Consider the following 22,114-nt stretch of genomic DNA (forward strand, 5'->3'; position numbering starts at 1 on the left):
ATTTACATAGGAGACAGGTAAATATCTGTGACATCTCTCCTGTCTGGAAGAGACCTGTTTCTCCCTTTGTTTGGATACAGACTGTAAAGTCTAATATCAATAAGTATCCATAATTCCTTCTATAGTGGTAATACATACATTTTACAATATTAATCACCAGTGTGTTATCGGTGTTCATAAAACACCTCAATTGATAAACTTTTATAATACAATAATATTGTATACAATTAGTTGTTTCAATTGCTTGTCACTTGAGATTCAGACCCCCATCTTTATAGCCCTGATAAAGTTTCTCTTCCCTGTTTGAAGCTGTGTCCTCTCCCACTTGTTAGCTTGATAATTTTGTTTACCTAATATGTAAATGGACCTTCATCATCTCTGCCTGATGACTGGGCTCCGAGAAGTAAATACACATTCATTTGTCTAGACCCACCTGTTTACCAACTCCCCATGACATGCCTGGTTTAAATACATTTTAGTCATCATTCCAGCATATATCCATAACTCTTAATACACACTGCATACATACATCACACAAGAATATTAATGATCAGTGAGTTATGAGCTTTCTGATGACATATTACACGACACCTTTTAGATACAGATTATAGCCTAGTGAGTTAGGGTATAATGAATTGATCAGGCAAGCCGAAACTCATTACCTGACACCAGTGACACCCTGGTCCTGTGGCACTGAGATGCTCTTAGGGTCACACCTCCCCTCTTACAAAGCTTCAGGAAGGTTAGTCACTGGCTGACCTCAAGGCAGCAGGTCAGAGCCCTCTTTCTTGCACAAGGCATCTGCCACCATATTTTCTTTTTCTTTTACATAGAGGAAACCTGTTTTGTCACCTTTGTCTGTTCAGTTTCAAAAACAAAATATCAGAGGGTATCCATAATTTCATCTATAGAGTTGCTATAAACATTTCACAGTGACATTAATGACCAGTGTGTTATTAGATCTCAAACAATATATTAGATGTCATCTTTCACATAAATATCATGACACCAGTATGTGAGGTGCAGTAAGTCAGGTCTGACAAGAGTTGCTGACACACAGTAGTGAACTGCCAATGGGCCTGTGGCACACCATCATCTGCAGAACTGCACATTAAACAGACACCAGCTTAGCATAATATATGTATAGTATTTATGGGAGAGAATTATATATGTCTAAATTCTGCTTTCCATTATGCCATTGTAAATTCAGAGTAATTCCACCAAAGTCAAGACATCTGCCATTTAAAGTCTTCTTAAACAAAGATTTAGATAATATGCCACAAAAATCTGTGAAAGAGTAATTCAGATGATTTTAGCAAATACTATGTATTTTTGTCATTAATGAATGCAGAAAAAGAATACTGTCTATAAAGATTGCTGAGGTAGCCCGTGACACTATAGACCACAATGACCATCTGAGAGGATATAAGGAAAATTCACATTGGGGCGATGCAGTGTCTTAAAAGGTAATAGGAGTTTCATTTTGAGCCAAATGAATTATCCAGGATGGGAAGAATCAAAGCAGGTTTTAGACAGAAGATAAGCAGCAAAAGTTTGTACAATTCAAAGGTGTTAGATTTTCTTATTGGAAAAATTAATTGGAAAGCATTACCATAGCCTAAGCAGTTGAATATAAAACATTATTAGCATTTTCACATCTTGAGTATATACTGTATTGACTATTTTCCTCTGCTTTAAAAGGCCTAATAATACTGTTTACTTGATTCATAAAGAATCCTGAATCACAGCTCTGCTCCAGCATATATCTCTGTTCACCTTTCCCCCTATTCTCACTTCTTACGTTCCTTTCAAGTCCACTTCCTGAAAATCTTATTTCTACCCTTCTCCAACTATTGGTTTCATGCCTTCTTCCATGCCATTCCTCATGATTGGAACTCTCTGCCAGCCCTTAAGTGGCAATCATTAGCTCTCTTCTCAGTCATATATGCCTCCACAAAACTTCTTCCATGAGGTCTTAGCATTAACTCATCAAACTGTCCACATTTTATGTGCTTTTCCCCCCACACACTCTATTGTCTAGATTTGATTTGTATGTTAGCTCCTTAGAGAAAGAGAAGTTTTGCTCTAGGTCAACTGGCATTTAATAAATAACTAGAAAAGAATAAATCCTTAAATAATACTACTATCAGTTTTTCCAAAAGCAGTGGGGCTGTCTGACAATTACCAGTTCAATTTATGAGGACAAATTACGTGTCAATTAAAATATAAAGTTGTAAATTTAGACTGTATATATTGTTGGCTGTATTATATTAAAATGATATACAGCATCCCAGATGTGGGATATATATTATATCACTTGAAGCAGGAGCTGTTATGACAAACATAGCAACTACTAAATGAAACAGTTGTACAAAACTTTTATGGATGTGGCCAGAGTGAACACTGGATCAGTCACTGTAAGCCTCTCTGTTTTAATCAAAACAGTTGTGAAAAACATAAAAACCAAGAAGTTAAAATAAAACAATAGGTGTATTAGGAGTAGTATTTTGTAAAGATTATTAATAGGTATAAAATATGTGCATAGTGAGAAAGGGGAAAATGTATTTTAATTACATACTAGGGTTCTGTTTCTCAAAAGAGAGGAGAATAAGGGCTTGATCCATAGGTCATTAAAGTCAGGGGAGGACTTTCCATTGACTTCAGTGGCCTTTGTATCAGGTCCTACAACAGAAACTTTTTCAGTGCTTCTAAATTTATTGTACTTCTTTATTTTCTTAAAGCATAGCAGCATCCATTCATCACACTGGAGTAACAAAGCCGTAACCCGATATATGACAAATATTACAAGCTTAATGGCTGATGTCCATTACTGATGGGACCTGCTTGCTATTTAGAAAAGTTTGGCATTGAAGGATTACTGAGCAAACATAGCACCTGAAGAAACTTGCAAGCAGGAGTCTGTCATCAGGTGTGTGATCGAGGGCATTACCTGAGAACGCTGGCTCTTATCTTAAGTTGGAAACTTCTGCAATTGCCAACAATTCTCAACAAAGAGCTCCTGTCATGGAAGGTTGATACACCGAGTCAGTCTGATGGTGGTTTACCTTCCCAAAGCTTCATTCCTCTTTATGGATCACCTGAGACCAAGCAGCACACTAATCTTTAATAGCTTAAATAGCAAGACAACCTAACAAAATGATGACAATCAAGAGAAAACTGATCTCATGTGGTAGAAAGACAAAATACCAAACATTCCCTCATGATAACTATGAATGATCTACCACTGAAACTGCATTTCCCCCTATCATTTAGCATAGTATTGAGGATAAATCTTCTAACATATCACATCTTAGAATTTTACAAAGGGTGTTGCATTCTACCAATATTAAAATTACTATTTTTCCATGAAGAGGTCTTCAGCTTCCCTCACTTAGAATTAAGTTTTCATCACTATCCCTCATGAAAAATAAGTCACCTTTACCACAATTTCCCTACTGTAACACTAAAAGAACCAATTAATTTCTACGGTATTTCTGAGAAAGCCAGAGAAACATGGCATTTTTATAAATATGTACAATTATTTTCATTGCCCTCTTACGCAGCAGCACATAACATTATTGTTCCAGTTATGTAACAGCATTTTATTATTTATAGTTTATTAACCTAAGTTGTGAGTAGAGCTGGTGGAGAAATGATTTTTGTTCCTGTGAAAATTTTTCACAATAATGAAAATTTTACATTTTCAGCAATGTTTTTCTTTGAACACTTTTTAAAATGACAATTTTTTAGTTTATAGGTTTTCAGGCTTTTTTTTTTTTATGAAAATCCAAACATTTTGGATGAAAATTTATTTCGGGGTGAAAATATCCATTTTAATCAAAAATCCATTTTTTTGCTGAAAAAAGTTCTGATGAAAATTTTTGAACCAGCTTTAGCTGTGATCCAATAAAAGTGCAAGTGTGAGTAAATATATGGAATGCATACTTTTAAAATTTTCAGATATAATGTAGAACCCTGCTAGAAACAAAAATTGCTGCCCATTAGTTGATACTTTTATTTTATCTATAATATTGTTTGATCATTTTAAATTAAACGTTAAAAAAAATGGGGGGAACGGAGGGAGATAAATACAGGCTGTGCCCTGCAAACTTGTGCTATCAGGCTAATAGAGCTGGTCACAATTTTTCAAACCATTTTTTCTTCTTGTTGTTGAAAAATTATCTTTTAACACATATTTTATGAAAAACTGTTGACATTATAAAAATGTTTTCCACAAAAGATTTTTTGAATTGATATTTTTATGGAACACATCATCAAAATTTATTGTCCACAAAAATCCTGGATTTGGATCAATGAAAAAGTTTAGTTTGTTGAAAAATGGCTTTTGGAAAATGAAAATGTTGGATGACTATTTTAGTACTGTTTTATAATATTTTCCATTAAAAATATTTAAAACACTTGAAAAATAAATAATTATGAAGGGCTTTTTTGAACCCTTGAAAATGGAGCAATGTCAACATTTTTTGTGAAGTATTTTTTGACCAGCTATGCTTCCTTCCTGACTAGTCCCCTCGCCTGTTCACAGTGTTAAGCGCTACCCTCAACAATAAGTAGTTGCAGGATCAGGCCCTATGATTGGCTCAAGAGGCATCAGAAACACGAAGATATTTGTCTGTGCCACAGCGTGCAACTGATACAGGAAAACAATGATTAAGTATTTTGGTTTTGGCTACCAAATTCCTACTACGCAGAAGAGGCAGGTTATTATTGAAAAGTCCATTTATCATACAAAACATTCTAAACAAAAAAAACCCTGAATGTCACTCAGTCGAAGAACAACACATAGGCAGGTTCAGGCAAAAACAAAGTATGTCAACATGCATTAAGGTGGAAGACAGGCTTTAAAGAACACCCATTTTTTCACACATGGGAACAGATCCCATGTGCATAGCCAGAATCTGAGACTTTTAGTAACAGTTTCTGCCTCACATGATACATAAGAACTTTAAAAAAACTTGGTTCTGGTTTACAGTGAAAGAGAATGTTCAAAACGAGATCAGAGTGACAGAAATTGACAACATTGTTTAATTTTGTGTTTCTGAGTATATGTTCCAGTGAGACGATGCAGTGTGTTTCACATAAATGTGTTGCAGAAACTGTTACAGTGTTTGTCATATAAATAATAAAAATAACAAAAGAAAAAAAATCAGAAATACAGAATTAAATAAAATAGTGACTACAGCAAAATGGAGCCCCATTAAAAATATTTCTCAAAATCATTTTTGAGTGTTGAGGTATTTTAGCCATTTAAAACAGGCTAATACCTTATTTTTCACAATTTGACTCCAATTATTTTTAGAATGCACAATTCCAGTGTGCTGCGGAGAATGATTTAGTTGTACATGGAAGAAAAGTGCTTCTATAAATAGGAAAAGGAAAACAAAAAGAAAACCCCAACAAACCCTGCATAAAATGTGAACTCCCCATTTTATGCCCTTTTGTTTAGTGTAAATTCCATTGAAAACCTGTGTGATTGTCATGGATGTATTACTAATTGCACCCACATTGTATTAATGTCACTGTCTTCTGATTTAGATTAATAGTCCTCCTTCAATGGTCAAGCATGAATATTTTTGGGATTCCTACAGAACCTGAGGGGTGAGATATATAATGTCTTCAAATGCTGCCCAACTTGCATAAAGAAAATTACAAACAGAACAGCACTTTGGAAATCTGGTCAGAGATGAAAGATTAGCACACTTTTAATAGTCATTGCTGCAGTGACTGCTGTATCTCTCAAAGGAAAAAAAATCTGCATGAGAATATTTGACTGACAATGACTCTTTCCTTTAAAACAATATTTTAGAAGTGTCTAATATGTGGATTAATCTCTAAACATTAATAAAACAACTAGCCCATTTACTGGAACAAAACAAGATGATACATATGTTTTCATTGTATATTGCATAATCCAAAGGCAACAGTTCATTAATAAAGGTATTTTATACCTTCTGAAAATTGAAAAATGAAATGTACCAAGAATGTGTATTGAAAGGTGACAGTTTACATTTCAGTATTATGAAATTTTTTACAATGTACTACTTAAAACAGGGAACAAAGTTTTTTATAAAATGTAAATCTCAAGTACATCTATTAATGTGAAAATGTGATCAGTGAATACAATACTACATTTTGCATAGGAACATTCATATACATTTCATCCCAAAATGCATTTTAGAATTAAATAATCAATTACTCTACTGAATTAAATAAGCACGGCAATGACAAATTGAAAATTATTATAGGTAGGGGAAAGCTGCTATGTTTTCAGGTGAGATTAGTAAAGAAACTGAAATGGTGGAGACACAGAGACTGACTAGAGGGAATTGTAATAGATTTGTTACAAATATACTTTAAGTCCGAAAACAAAAGGAACACTCTGAAATTATGTCTCCTAATTAATTTGATCAGAATATATAAAAAATTGATCAGCAAATAATTCCCCCCCCCAACAAAAATATTTGTATTCCGCACCCTTTTACATACACATTTATGAAGTTTTAATTGAATTTCACAAAACATTGCCAAACATCCCTTTGTAATTTAAAAGGAAGGCTCTTCACCTAAAAGCAATGACTGTTGCTCATCATTACTTATATGCTTCCTGTAAGCTAAATAAAAGTGCTTTGCTTTATGTTCAAAGTACATTCTACACTGTCTGCCAGGTATTTCCTGTGCACATCCCACCTAAATTCTCCTGGCCCTAGTAACTAATGTCTGTGAAGAAAATACTGGCATAATTATAGTTCTAAGCTTCACAAGCAGCCATTTTAAACAGAAAATTGGCTTAGTTGTGTTGACAATCACATTTAAACTGATTCTTTCCAGATGAAAAGATACTTTTTCAAACAATGTAATAAAAATGCAAAGTCAGCTGTTTTAAAAGACATAAAAGTGATTTACAGTACATGTTCTGTGTGTACTGATTTCTTTCCCTCTGGCACAATGGAAGATTTTTTTAAAGGAAAAATTAATTATTAAGAGCTAGCAAAACCCAAAATTACAGAGGAATAAATAATATTGCTTCTTTTAAAAAAATAACATAACACAGGTTTGAAATAAATATTGCTTTTCATTATGTATTCTCTATTGCAATTATGTTTAGAAAATATTAAACATTAAGTTATAATTTTACACTGATGTAATTACACTGAGATAATTAACAATATGGAATATGGCCCCATCATTAGGTTTCAGAGTTACCACCCCAGTGAGAGGAAAAGGGCAATATACAGTTTTCAGAACTATTGTTTCAGCGGTCTGCAGACTACTTAGAAGCAACACTGCATTGGTTCAAATTTGAGAGGGTTTCTTCATAACCATTAGGGCTAGATCCAGTTTCCTTTCCTTTTAAGTGTACAACCTTCAGAAACTGTTTGCAGCACCAGAGATGCACAGATGTATGCAGTTTCAAAACAACAGAAGACATTTAATCATTTTGTTTCCAGGGCTCAACTGAGTTATTGTGCCACAGCCTGAAGTAGAGAATAGTTTGGAGATGACCTGCCCCATGTGGGAGCTCCAGTCAGCAGGACCAGCTCTAAGCACTAGCAAAGCAAGCACGTGCTTGGGGCGGCACAATTCCAGGGGCGGCCTTCCGGCTACCGGGTTTTTTTGTTTTTGTTTTTTTTTTGCTTGGGCAGTTGTGCACTTGGAACTTGGGGCAGCAAAACACCTACAGCCAGCCATGCCAGTCAGGAGTATTATGCCAATTGAAGAACAGAGGAAGTGTTGTCACTGTACCACATTTGGAAAGCATGCACTTCCCTCTGTGGAGCCAGGGGCTGGGGTGATAGAAATTCAGGGACATTGCCCTGGTCTGTCTAGGAAGTTTAGGATTGGCAGATGTGCCCTTGTCCTTAGGAGAGCACAAGGACCATTGCACAGCTCTTGTACAGGTTTGTAAAGGATCAAGAATCACCAGACTCAACCAAGCCTTAGGGGCTGTCTCCAGATTTATGTCATGGAGTTACACCACTGTAAAATTAAAGCATTTAAAAACATGTCTGATAATGGTCAAAAATCTTTTCCAGTGTTCATGGAATGTGTGCTTTCTCTTGTTCTTAATTTGCATGCAAGAGTCACATGCTGCGGTGTAAACAGCAGCTTGTTAGAACACACTAAGACTATTTTATTAAATAAGAAAGGCAACTTTCAGTCTAAAATTTTATACCATTTTGGCAAATAAAACCTCTAGTATGTATTAAAAGTAAAGCAAATTCACTGTATTCTGTAAATATGCCAGGTTAAAAACAAAAAACCCACATAGTATAGAGAAAAAAAATCTAAATTATGTACAGCTATTAGAATATAACGTACCCTCTGTTATCCATAATGAATGGAAGCATACAATATATGAGCCACCTGCAGAGGTCAGGAAGGGATTCCCTCCCACCCCCACGTATTCTGATTTGTTTTTGAAATCTCCTTCTTCTGACGCATCAGGGATGTCTACAGTTGGAGATGGAACATTGGATGGGGTGAGATGGGGGCTCTGAGGTGGCACCAAGCATGCTCTCTCGCAGCTGCTTGGCTGGCTGGTTCTTGCTCACATGCTCTGGGTCTAACTGATCACCAAATGTGAGGTCAAGAAGGAATTTTCCTCCAGGTCAGACTGGAAGTTATCTTGGGGTTTTTTTCCACCTTCCTCTGCAGCATGTGGGTGCGGATCACCGGCCAGGATTACCTAGGTGTATCTCAATCAGTTTCCTGCCACTGGGGGCAAAGAGAGTGGAAGGGGGCTCTGGCATTGCTGCACCTTGGTCCCCACCTATCCTCTACCTGTGGCACATAATAATCTGGTCCCTGTGAGTTGTAATACTTTGGTGTAATTTCAGTTGTAGGGGTTACTGTGCAGGTGCTGGGTGGTGTTGATATAGAGGAGGTCAGACTAGATGATCTGGTGGTCTTAAACTCTATGACTACGTAGGGTGACCATATTTCCCAAAGAGAAAACAGGATACCCCCAACCGCTTGCCCGAGAGCCCCCCCATGCTGTTGTCTGGTTGCGGGAACCCTGTCTCTCCCCCGCCCCAAATATTAGGCTGTTGCCCAGTCATTGGAACCCTGCGGGGCCCCCACATGCCGAAACACTGCTTCCCTCACAACCCTGGCTCCTGCGGGGGGCTGGCATCTCTGCTTGCCCCCTCCACACCACACCCGACTTTTTTGACAAAAGTTGGCAGTCCTGTTTGCTCTTGCCAACTGATCAAGTCAGCAAGAACAAACGGGACAAATGCCTCCTTTGGGGGGAAAAAAAAACCCAAACAGTCAGGATGGCCAGGACAGAGCCTGTAAAAGGGACTGTCCCAGCCAAAATGGGATGTTTGGTCACTCTAACTCTATGATGACACAGACTGATCCTGCAAACCTTATGCATGTGAGTAACCTCACACATCTGAGTAGACCCACTGAATGCACCCATATGTTATCCACTTGCAGGACTGGGACCATAGATGTTAGGATCTTAAACTTGTATTCTACAGCCTGGCTTCCAAAACACAGAGCTTAATTAGTGCTATATGTTTTGTTTGCAAACCAAGCTTAAACTCATTGATTATAACACATAAAATGTTAATAATATTGTTCCTCTGAAAAAAGAAAATTCATACTTGAAAAAAATAGCACAACTAATAACAGCTGGGTCTATGAATAGATAAAATAATGTTGTAGATCATTTCTATGCCTGATTCAAAGGAGGGTTTGAAAGCACAATTATAGAATGAACCCATTTAAATAAGATGGCAAATACTGTGCAGCTGAGACAGATTAATTAACACTGTGTAGATAAAAATATAAATGTCTTCGTATAGCAAAATTATAAGCAAGGAGTGTAAATGAAGTGCTGCTGATGTTTTACTAAATACTGTAGATGGGAAAACTACCTTGTAAGCTATTTAAGGCAGGCACCATCTTTTTATTATGTGTGTACACAACTCCCAGTACAACGGAGCTGATCTCTAATTGGGGCTTCTAGGGGTTATCACAAGGCACTACTAATAAATGTAGGTCAGATATATGTTCTACTGATGCATTTGTGGAGGGCTTGCATAGAAATAGTTAGCACATCAGCAATATTTAACAGATTTTTAAAGATCTGATTTTAAAAATGTATGAAACTAAAAAAAATATAAGCCAGATAGCTGGTGTAAACAGGCATATCTCCAGTCACTTAATTGTTGTCACAATGATTTACACTGAACTCACATGTCTCCAGTGAGTTGTAATTACACCGACTTACACTAAACTGGCATATCTCCAGAGACTTTGTTGTTGTGAAACTAATTTGCACTAACTTGGCATATCGCCAGTGAATGCAATGTAGTTACACCATGTCACGGTTCCTCCCCCACTCTGAACTCTAGGGTACGGATGTGGGGACCTGCATGAAAAACCTCCTAAGCTTATCTTTACCAGCTTAGGTCAAAACTTCCCCAAGGTACAAAATATTACACCTTGGACTGGCCGCTACCACCACCAAACTAATACTGGTTACTGGGGAAGAGCTGTTTGGACGCGTCCTTCCCCCCAAAATACTTCCCAAAACCTTGCACCCCACTTCCTGGACAAGGTTTGGTAAAAAGCCTCACCAATTTGCCTAGGTGACTACAGATCCAGACCCTTGGATCTTAAGAACAATGAACAATCCTCCCAACACTTGCACCCCCCCTTTCCTGGGAAATGTTGGATAAAAAGCCTCACCAATTTGCATAGGTGACCACAGACCCAAACCCTTGGATCTGAGAACAATGAAAAAGCATTCAGTGTTTTACAAGAAGACTTTTAATAAAAAATAGAAGTAAATAGAAATAAAGAAATCCCCCCTGTAAAATCAGGATGGTAGATATCTTACAGGGTAATTAGATTCAAAACATAGAGAACCCCTCTAGGCAAAACCTTAAGTTACAAAAAAGATACACAGACAGAAATAGTTATTCTATTCAGCACAATTCTTTTCTCAGCCATTTAAAGAAATCATAATCTAACACATACCTAGCTAGATTACTTACTAAAAGTTCTAAGACTCCATTCCTGTTCTGTCCCTGGCCAAGACGACTACAGACAGACCCAGACCCTTTGTTTCTCTCCCTCCTCCCAGCTTTTGAAAGTATCTTGTCTCCTCATTGGTCATTTTGTTCAGGTGCCAGCGAGGTTACCTTTAGCTTCTTAACCCTTTACAGGTGAGAGGAGCTTTCCCCTGGCCAGGAGGGATTTCAAAGGGGTTTACCCTTCCCTTTATATTTATGACACACCAATTTACACCAGCTGAGGATCTGGCCCATATGGTCCTAACAAATATACACAGATATATATATATATATATATATATATATATAATTTCACTGCATTCTGTTCCAGTGGAAAAACAAATGAGCATATTGAAAGGAGCACTGATGTATTTTGTCTTTCAAATGTTTGATTCTCCAAAGTTATTTTCTAAAAATGGTGTCCTTGTTTATTTTGCCTCTATGACTTCCAGATCAAATTTACTCATTTTCACAGTAAAATGTTTTTCCTAAATACCACCCTTCAAAGCCAACCTAGAATCTGAAAGTTGACCTGTGTTCTGTTTGGTTTGCATATTCCATCCATAATAAAAATTCTGTGAACCAAATTCTGCCCTCAATTATATCTGTGAAACTTCATTGTATTTAGTAAGGTTGTACAAAATTGAGACTAGAATTAGCCCTCAATCCAGAGTCAGAGCAGAATATTTCTCATGTGTTCGAGTGTTAATATTTGAAGGTGGTGTCAGGCAAGCTGTGGGCAGCAATAGAAGATAAATACTCTACACCTAATGACGAAACCTCCTGATAATAATGCCATTGTGAACAGTTAACTATTTGAAGGCAATGTGGCCCATTGGATCTAGACAGGGACTCAGAATATTTGGATTTTATTCTTGGCTCTACTACCGGCCTGCTGTGTCACTTCACTTCTTTATATCTCCGTTTCTCCATCTGTAAAATGGGGATAATTATAGTCTTGTAGCAAAGCGTTCAGAGGTCTACAGATGAAAAGAACTGTAGAAGAGGTAGGTATCATTATTATTGTTTCACTACTGATCATTTTAGCAGAAACAACCAACTATTCTGGGTTTGTTAGCTGAGCTTCTCTTGATTATAAATTCTTTTTTCTTTCCTTTCCTTTTTTCAGTAACAGACCCACACTTGCAGAAGGGATCACTGTGATCATTCAATTTGACCTCCTGTGTAACTAAAACACACACACACACACAATGGAACATACTTTTCTATTGTTTGAAAATAAAAAAGTCAGTCAAGATTTTTTTGAGGTTTGTAATATCTGTGCGTGGAAATAAGAGACAAAATTGCTACATAAAATGTGAGTATGAATTTTCACAAGAGAGCATGGTGTTTTTCACCTACCTTACTAGGCTTGGCAGAATGTATAATTCTGACTGAGTATATCAATGTTTATTTTAAAGAATTTTCTATTTTTATCAATTTTGATTTTCACAGTTGCAGGAAATTATGGGAAGGTCAGGCAATTATTTAATGACAGAAAATGTTGAAGTTCAAAAAATTAAAGTTTCATGACGGTTAAAACACAAATTTTCAATCATATAAGACAAAATAGAAAAAATAAATATCACTAACTCAAAGTCTAGTAAGTTCTCAAGCAGCATTTTTCTTACTTTGCTTTTCTGTAAATTTCTATTATTGTTGATGGAAATATTTTTTCATGTGTGTGTGTACAGTGAAATTGACATTTACTGACTACCAAAAAATTGAATCTTTCCCAAACCTACACATAATCTAAAAATGTGTTCCTCATGCTAGCTACATTTGCTCTAATTTTTTCAAGCAACATATAAATAGCAGTCTCAAAACACAAAGAAAACTCTAAAAATCACAGAATCTTTCCACTTCCTTCCCCCAAAGTTAAACCTAATTTTAATACCCTCATAGACTCTATGCAATGCTTTAGAGTGGTTCTAATCCAAGAGTTTGACATTCATTCAAGCAGAGAATGTAAATGACATGGAGAACACACAATTCTAAAAAAGAGATAAACAACCAGCCAAAATGGAAAACAGGAATATCATCTGTATACCATATTGCATAGGAGTCTATTTAAAGCAGGGATGCAGATATAGCGAGTGCAAGGATATTGGGGAGTGTACTGAGAAAAATTACATCACATTGCAAACATATACAGAAACATTGTGAGCTATCTTTAAAAGGGCAACAATTTTTGTTAATTTTCCATCAGGAAGGCTGCAATTTCTTCCATAAAATGACACCAAAAAGCTAAAATCCATGCTATGGCATCTATTTTCCTTTCATTGTAAGAGCACATGATAAGGCCCCAGTCCCGAGATGGGATCCACATGGATGGATGCCTTCATTCCATGTGGAGCCCTACTGAAATCCGGTTGTAATATGAGGGTCTTAATTTTGAAAGGAGAACTGGAGAAACAAATAGAGATCTTCATTTCCAAGTGGTTAGTTTAAACACAGCTGAACATTTTCATTATGCACTAAAATAACTCTCTATGTCCCTACCCATAATTTGCAAGCATAAATTTCCTGTCAATAAATTCATGCTCACTGAAAATATGCAAACACTCATCTCATCCTGTGCACTACTTCTTTAAAGATATGCAAAGCAAGCACAAGGTTTTGAAAATTTAGCCCTAAGAGTCAAAGTTAAATCCACAAAAGCACAAGGTTCATAGTTAAAGCTGACATTCAGCCCTTTACACTTCCTGTTATATTTACTTACCTCACAGGGGTGTTCTGAGGTTTAATTAGTTGTTTGCAAAACACCTGGAGATTTTCAGGTGATAATATTTTACACATTAATATAGTTGCCATTTCCAATATTTCAAATCACACTCCTTTCGATGAAACCTGTCATTTCTGCAGTAGACACAACTGTATAGGAGAAGGATACATGTGCAGGTTATACAGTGGGTAACCCCCACACAGAAAGGTTAACAAATGTGCAAGGGCAAAGAGAGGGAAAATTAGCTATACGGAGAGGATCCAATGAGCAGTTTGGGTGGGTGAGGAGGCCAGGTTAATGGTCTCCAGGCCTTCTCAGCACCACACCTCCCAGTTCTGGGTCTATCCCTCTCCCACCAGCTGGGGTTAAACGAGTAGCACAAGTTGCTTAGGTGGGAAGTATACCAGAAGGGAGTGGGGAAGGATGGATCTTGGTCTGGTCTTTGGATTTCCGTGAAACTCCTGCCCCTGTTCAGTGGAAGTAAATCCCCGCTCTGCAACAGCCATTGAGGGGAGGGGATTTGGGGCATGGTTTTGCCATGCCACCTCCTCCGACTGGCAACTCCATTTAGGGCTTTGTGCATAGGGCAGCCAAGTGACATGCATCTGGTGTGACACTCACTCATTTCGCAGCTGTCATGCATTCCCACAGCCCAGCTGAGATGTCACACATCCAGCTGGGCTGCAGGAATGGGCAGCAATTATTGCTCGCAGCTGCCAGCAGGCTGGTAATCCCTCTGTCTTTTCGCTCTCTCTGCTCCCCTATTGGATCACAGTGAGGAAGAAGATGAGAGGAACAGCCAGAGCCAGTGGGGAGGGCCACACATCCAACTCTTATCGCCACCCCTATCTTCCAGGCACACAAGCTCAGTTTACCCCACAGCCAGCTCCCAGTTTAAACCCAGCTCCCCAGACAACCCCTACTCTCAATTTTATACCTACACTCAGCTTACCCCACAGACAGCCCGCCCAACCCCCACCTTACCCTGCAGATGGCCTAACCAGTTTCCACACACAGCTTTCAGTTTCTCCTCAGACAGACACCTCCAACTTCCCACCCAGCTACCTCACAACTTCTACCATGCATCTAATCCAAGAACTCAGACTCTCTCCAGCAGTTCCGGCCATCCTCCACCACCCACCCTCCTACCCAGAACCCCCAGACACCCTCCAGCATTCACCCACCCACTTACCTACCCCAGCCAGAGCTGCCAAGATTTGTGCAGTTCCATGTCCTACCTCTGCCACTGCCTGGGGCAGTTTATGGTCATATGCAAATTGCCATATACAGCAGGCTGGCTTGATGGACTCAAGAACAAGGCAGACATTGTTCTAAGGCTTCCAGATTCTGCAGACATGAAGGCAATTCTGAACAGAACAGCCTTGAGCATCTTTTGAGCCATATATGCTTAGCTTACTAACACTGTCAGCACTGTGCAGACCCAAAATGTTGTAAGTAGCTCTAGAAGATCAAGCTGGATTGTTTTCTGCCTGAAGGTATAATAAAAAAAAATTGCCAGATAAATTCTGGCTCCAGAGTTTTTACTGCTATTGATGTTCATGGAGCATGTATAATGCAGAAAATACACACCTTGATTTTCAGATAAACAGGCTTGGCAGTGGCACATTTAAAAAGTGACCAAAAAACCCCCCCGAGTTTAGAAGGGGCTTGTTTTGGCTTGCAGACTGTGAAAATTTGGTCTGGAAGTCATTGCTGGTAAATAAATATATAATACCAAAACATCCTTGTTCTCTAACACCACTTTAAAGGATGTAGTTTTTGGCTTAACTTAAAAGTAATGTAAAGAGTTTAGCATCTAACTTAAGCACCCAAAAGCAAGGAAAATTAATACTTATGTCTTCATTTTTTATGGTAGTGCACTGTTTCAAATCATTTTGTTTCATTGAGATCTCAATGGAAGTCTATAGAAAGCATAAGATAAGATGGTGTTTCCACTGAGATCAGAGTTTATCACTGTGCAATAAAATGTTATGAAAAAATAGTTTCCGCAAAAGCTCAGTAGCTGCTTTCTTTTAAAATTTATTTAATTTATTTAGTTTATTTTAACATCTTACAACATAGGAAAATGATCAGGGTTATATAACAGGAATGTAATATTATCATTAAAGGCAATTATGAGACAGCACAGTACATAATTCATCTCAGTTGTAGTGCTCGATATATAATTTTTTCCCCTTGAAGTCGTTAGTCCTGAAAATAAAATCAGAATTGTGGTTCCAGGTCTACACTTGAAACGCTTTACCAATACAGGTATACTTGTATACTACACTGGCAAAGCACTCCTATTATGGACACAGCTTATACCAGCCAGCATAACTGTCCATTAGAGATCATACCTCTTCACAACCCTGACCAACATAACTATGCCAGCAAAAGTTTGTAGTGTAGACCAGGCCAGTTGCATTCAGGTCCATCTGTGTATAATGTAAGCAAAATTTATCTCACTCAGCACACTGTATATAAATACACTTCTAAAATGAGCTACCAAATATACAAATATGCAATAAGTCATCTTTTCAAGAAGCTATCATCTTTTACAAGAGTAACACATCTAAGTTATCATTAGTTTTGGTAAAAAGACAGACAACTGAACCCTAAGCAAACTTTATTTCTATTCCCTCTCCCCCAAGTCATTTTTTAAAAAAAAACAACTCTAATCTTAGCCCTAGTGTAACTCTACTGAAGTCATTGGAGCCGGACCAGCAATAAATATGGCTCAAAGCTTAATGAAACTAAAAACAGATTCAGAAAGTGTTCCTTAACCAAATAGATTCAACGTCTAATGTCTCCACCAGGAATAAAGTCTTAAATAGACTAAGAGAAACAATTTCATTTTGCAAAAAGAAAAGGAGTACTTGTGGCACCTTAGAGACTAACCAATTTATTTGAGCATGAGCTTTCGTGATCTACAGCTCACTTCATCGGATGCATACTGTGGAAACTGCAGAAGACATTATATACACAGAGACCATGAAACAATGCCTCCTCCCATCCCACTCTCCTGCTGGTAATAGCTTATCTAAAGTGATCATCAAATTGGGCCATTTCCAGCACAAATCCAGGTTTTCTCACCCTCCGCACTCCCCACACAAACTCACTCTCCTGCTGGTAATAGCCCATCCAAAGTGACCACTTTCTTTAAAATTAATTTCTTTATCATACACATTTTCATACACATTTTAAAGAGAGTGGTCACTTTGGATGGGCTATTACCAGCAGGAGAGTGAGTTTGTGTGGGGGGGGCGGAGGGTGAGAAAACCTGGATTTGTGCTGGAAATGGCCCAACTTGATGATCACTTTAGATAAGCTATTACCAGCAGGAGAGTGGGGTGGGAGGAGGTATTGTTTCATGGTCTCTGTGTATATAATGTCTTCTGCAGTTTCCACAGTATGCATCCGATGAAGTGAGCTGTAGCTCACGAAAGCTCATGCTCAAATAAATTGGTTAGTCTCTAAGGTGCCACAAGTACTCCTTTTCTTTTTGCGAATACAGACTAACACGGCTGTTACTCTGAAATTTCATTTTGTACTCTCCAAAGACAATCCAGATTCAAGAAAGACTAAACTGCATGTCAAATTTTAATTTTTTACATTCAATGTTTTACTAAATTGGGAACCCATAAAAATTTGACTTTGCTCTCTTCAGACAAATCAACCAAAGTAACAGACTCCTCGACTGAGAACCGGCCAGTTATAGCCCAGAACAATATTTACTGATAAAGTTACAAACCCATGAAAATCCAGGTTTATAATAATGTTGTTACTCACAGACCTTAAACAATAGCATCTATAATTTTAATGCTTTTAACTCAAAATTAGGACAGTGCAGATGAGTATAATTTCCAATGTTTAATATCAGACATAATCCCAAGTGTGTTTAAATACATTTAACATATATATTCCAATAGACTGTTGCTTTATTCTTACATTTCATATTCAAATCGAAGTCACTATCAATAACATAGATGGATGCAGTGGTGAGGAAGACAGTGACAAAAAAAAGTTCATATAATTTGATGTAACCTCATATCTGGAGTCTGAAAAGAATGATTTTTTTTCTGCTCAGCAGTTTCAGTTAATCCTCTGTCTAAACATTTGCCCCAATAAACATCAGATTATTTTTATGTTGGCTATAAACCTGTCAGTCCTCAATAAACAGATATACTCATGGTCGTTTTACTTCTGCTGTCAAAGAACTGTCAATATACACACCAACTCTGAAACTAACCCAAACTGAGAAATCCAAATGTACAACTATTAATTAGATAAACAGAAAGTTGTTCACGGCATGATAGGATTCAAGAAGCTCTGGCCACCATACAATAGGCAGCAACTGGAAGATTCCAACAGAAGTTAGCAAAAGCCCTGAAGTTAATACTCCAGCTTCTCTTTAATAGAAAGCTATGTGACCTTTAATGCTCTGTCAGACGGAGCCCTACTTTAAGTAAATCTCAATTAAATTTTATGTTTTGTGGCTCCCGTTTTCTTGTAAGACAAGAAAAAAAAGTTCAAGGGATGGATCCTACTTTGAAGATTTTAATTCCCTGTGGGGACAATTTATTTCCACCTAGAGGGCCTTTCATAGATTTTTTTATTTCCACTTTTGTAGTTGTCAGACTATTTTGTGGATGGAAAGAATCTTGAAGGCCTTTGAAAGTGACAGTGTTCTGCAATTGACTAAATTTGAAGTGCTTTTTCTGGTGCTCTGACTTTTCCTTCTATTTGAGAAGAAGAGTGGAATGATGAAAAGTGAATGGTTAAAGAGACCATGGAGAATGTTTATGATGAGGTAGTGTTCTGTGCAACCATGACATTTCAATTATGATACAGCAGTAGCATAGTAGGGGTAACTTTTCATTAAACAGGCATGGCAGTAAATAAAGATGTAAACACGCTGGTAAATATTCAGAACATTGAGCAGCATTTTAGGGACTGACCCTGAAAACACAAACTCTTGGCAGAGGGTAGATCGTAACCTTTGAATCTGTCCTGAGTAAGAGATGGTGTGCAGCTGCACATTGCCTCAGGAGCAGATCACACAGTTACTCCCTTCCCAGGGCAAAGTTATTTTATCTCTTTTACATGGCAAAGCTTTCTTGCCCCTATGGGCACAGGCAGCTACTCTGTCCAGCAAGTGGTGAGGTGGTTGGTGGTGTTAGGGATGTGGGGAGTGCTGGATGAGTAGCCTCTGCTCTCCTTCCTATCTCCAGTGTCACAATCTGAGCACAGCCAAACGAGCAGGGCAGTACGAGGAGCTTACTCTCCCTTAATCCTCTGCACAGGCAAGTAAGGGCTGTGCCACTCTAGCTCACGGTGATAATGACTTGAATAAATACTGAGGATAGCAAGCACTGTGGCCAGAACTAAACATTTGTAGAAGCAGGCCCTTAGTAACAACATTTTGTTTACCCTGTTATTCCCTGTTCCCCATTTGGTTTATCCACTATGTTTACCTACCTTATGTGTAGTTACATTGTCAAAGTGTATTGGAAAGAAATGCCTTCTTTAATACGAGCAAAACTGAAAAGCAGTAATAAGCACTGATAAAGACAGTGGCTGGAATACAGAAGAAAAAAAGACAGGTAGAATGACTCACATGCTTTGGCTAATAAAGCTGGTCACATTTACTTTTTAAAAAGTAATTGAAAATAAGGGGGATTGGTAAAAGGCATGCAGGTTGCGCAGCTGAAGAAACTGCACCCAAAATTGGCAAGGTCAGATCAGTGCTAGATGCAATAAAAGAGGTTCTATAAATACAATGAGAAGAACTGGCTAGCCAAGATATGGGATTTTTTGAATGGGTAGCTCACGTTGCATAAATCAAGCTAATGCTTTGCACAACACCCACTGTTTGAAGTTCCAATTAATTCTTATTTCAGAAAACAAAAATCTCATGTGTCTTAATTACAAAACTTTGGACTTTATACACTTCAGGAGACTATAGAAAAATATAGTACTTGCCTTTAAAGGTCAGTCAGTTAAAAACATTCATTTGCATGACTTTTTAATTATTTATTGGTTCATGGAAGTACAAACATTGCCTAATTAAAAAATCTGGCAGTAACAAAACATAATGAAATTTAGCCTATGAAACAATTAAAATGACATTTAAACAAAAAAATAAAACCAGGCCACAACATATCTTTTAACTTTATGGTATTTTAATTTTTTAGATTTACAAAGAAACGTGCAATGAGCTAAGCATAGTTTCATCTGCACCCCAAAACCAGTTTTTTGGGGTGTTCTCTGCCATTTTAAAAAATACACACGCAGGGCCAAATTTTCAACTGAACAGCACCAATTTACAGAAGCAGAGAATTCTAGCCCTTAGTCTTTTGCTGTTTGATCCGACCAATCCACAAATCAAATCTGCATTGAAACCAAGGAAAACCCTTAAAGACTGTACAAACTGGTAATTTATATTTTATTTATGTACACAGCTTCTTTTTTATGAGATGGGCCAGTTGGGAAGTACTGTCACCATAGTATTTATTAGGCAGAAAAAAAATCAACTGCATACTACGGCATCTGGTCAAGATTTTGTGACCACATATTTCAACATATATTTCAATTATATCTGGCAGGATACCATTTTCTCTAAGATCTCAGCTCAGTGATTATTCAGTCAGAATAGCCTTATATGGCAAGACTATAAGGCCAGGAGATCACATGGTTTAACGATTAGAACAAAACAACTGGGGAGTTCAGATCAGTGTATCTAAACTTGGCTGACTTACCACGGGTGAAATTTGCTCCTGTGCAGAGCGCCAGCATAAGGCCCATGCACCATTTAAGTCCCACTTAAGTCTTCAGAATAGCTCCTACATAGCATTTAAGTGGTGCTTTTCATTGGCCGACTTCACAGAAGGGAATTTCTCCCTGGGTGAACTCAAATATTTTACTCTGGAATGAATCTTTCTCTGTCTCCTCTTTATGATTTCTGTCGCTCACGCTGAGCGAGCACTCTCATAATTTCTCTTTGGGCAGTTGCCTCCAGACTTGGGACTGACAGAGCAGCTCCTATATCATACATTTTTTTCTGGGTTATTTGTTGATATCTGTTTATTTTAAGCCAAAATTGCTGACTGTGTCTATCAAACTGTCTTTTCTACACCTTCTTCTCTCAGTTTCTTCCCTCTTTAAGCTGGTACTCATGGACAGATGACTGTGACAATGTGACCTCCTGCCTCCCTCCACGCCCCTGGAAAAATGGAATAATTACTTTACAGCTTAGGCATTTCATTTATTACTATAAAGAGCCTCTGTTACAGGGCAGTACATTTATTTTTTGTACATGCTGCTACTTCAGTTACTTTTTCGTACTCTATAAATTTGCTCCCTCCATATCCTCTTCCATACTTCAGTGCCATAGAACAACTGATAGTATTCATTGCCATCCCTCAGAAATAGCTTCTTCTTTGGGGCACTTAAACTGTTACTTCTTATGATCTGTCTACATTAGGGGATTTTTGCACTAGTGTAGTGCAAAAATCCCTAATGGAGACAGGCCAGTAGACTCATAGTTGAACAGAGCTCTGAGAAGAAATTATTTATTTTTGGTCTGTTGGCAACCCGCCCATTCCCCTCCCTCCCCAAATCATTTTGGATTGACTCAACAGGAAAACATGTCAAAATTTCCAACAAATCGAAAAGTCAAGAACATTTTTGTTTCAGATCAAATTAAATGTTTTGTTTGACCCTTTGAGTCTGAGCTTTGACTTTAAAAAAACCTGAAAGAAATTAAGAAACAAAAAACTCATCATTGTTTTGATTTTTCTCATAATCTTATTGTATCATTTTTAGATTTTTTAAAAATGTTTCAGCAACCCTGAGTCTGAATTTTTCACCAAAAAAAGTGTCAGCTGAAAAAATTCACCCAGCTCTACTGTTGAAGACTCAGGATGAAATCCGGACTCAGCTGAAGTCAATATAAACCCCCTTGTTTATCCAATCATGTAAGATGGGACAAAGGCACTGAGGGGCAGACTTTAAGTCTTTGAGCCTTCAATGCCATTTTAAGGACCTGTCTACATTAGAGATATTTGTTCTTCAGTTACAACACGAATCTCTACTACAGATAGACCATAAGTGGAAACAGTTTAAGTGTTCCAAGGTAGCAACTCTTTGTGAGGAACAGCACCGAACAATACCAGTTGTTCTATGTCACAGCAGAGGAATTACAAAATAACATCTCCAACCTTACCAGGGAATACTAGAAGGGCAACACAAAATGTCCTTTTTCAAGCAAACAATAGATTGACAAGAACACATGCATGCTTGATGTTGGATGAAAGAAGCTCATACTATAGAAAGTGTTCAT

At 37.6% G+C, this 22,114-nt stretch overlaps 1 protein-coding gene across 19 annotated transcripts in view; it reads right to left on the bottom strand.

Annotated features, from left to right (window-relative positions):
- Window positions 1–22,114, bottom strand: part of SLC25A21 (solute carrier family 25 member 21) — a 396,597-nt gene that overhangs the window by 56,752 nt on the left and 317,731 nt on the right. For 4 of the 19 annotated variants that reach the window (XM_073349084.2, XM_073349085.2, XM_073349082.2 and 1 more), the window contains exon 5: window positions 13,771–13,922. The exons of 14 other annotated variants lie outside the window; for them this stretch is intronic. In XM_073349084.2, coding sequence (XP_073205185.1) covers window positions 13,771–13,862 — 92 coding nt within the window. In that variant the 5' untranslated portion in view covers window positions 13,863–13,922. Of the gene's footprint in view, window positions 1–13,770; window positions 13,923–15,011; window positions 15,286–22,114 lie in introns of those variants that run through there. One more of the 19 variants, XM_073349086.2, reaches the window with a different exon arrangement.

The sequence above is a fragment of the Lepidochelys kempii genome, chromosome 6 (assembly GCF_965140285.1).
Source record: "Lepidochelys kempii isolate rLepKem1 chromosome 6, rLepKem1.hap1, whole genome shotgun sequence".
Taxonomy (NCBI): Eukaryota; Metazoa; Chordata; order Testudines; family Cheloniidae; genus Lepidochelys; species Lepidochelys kempii.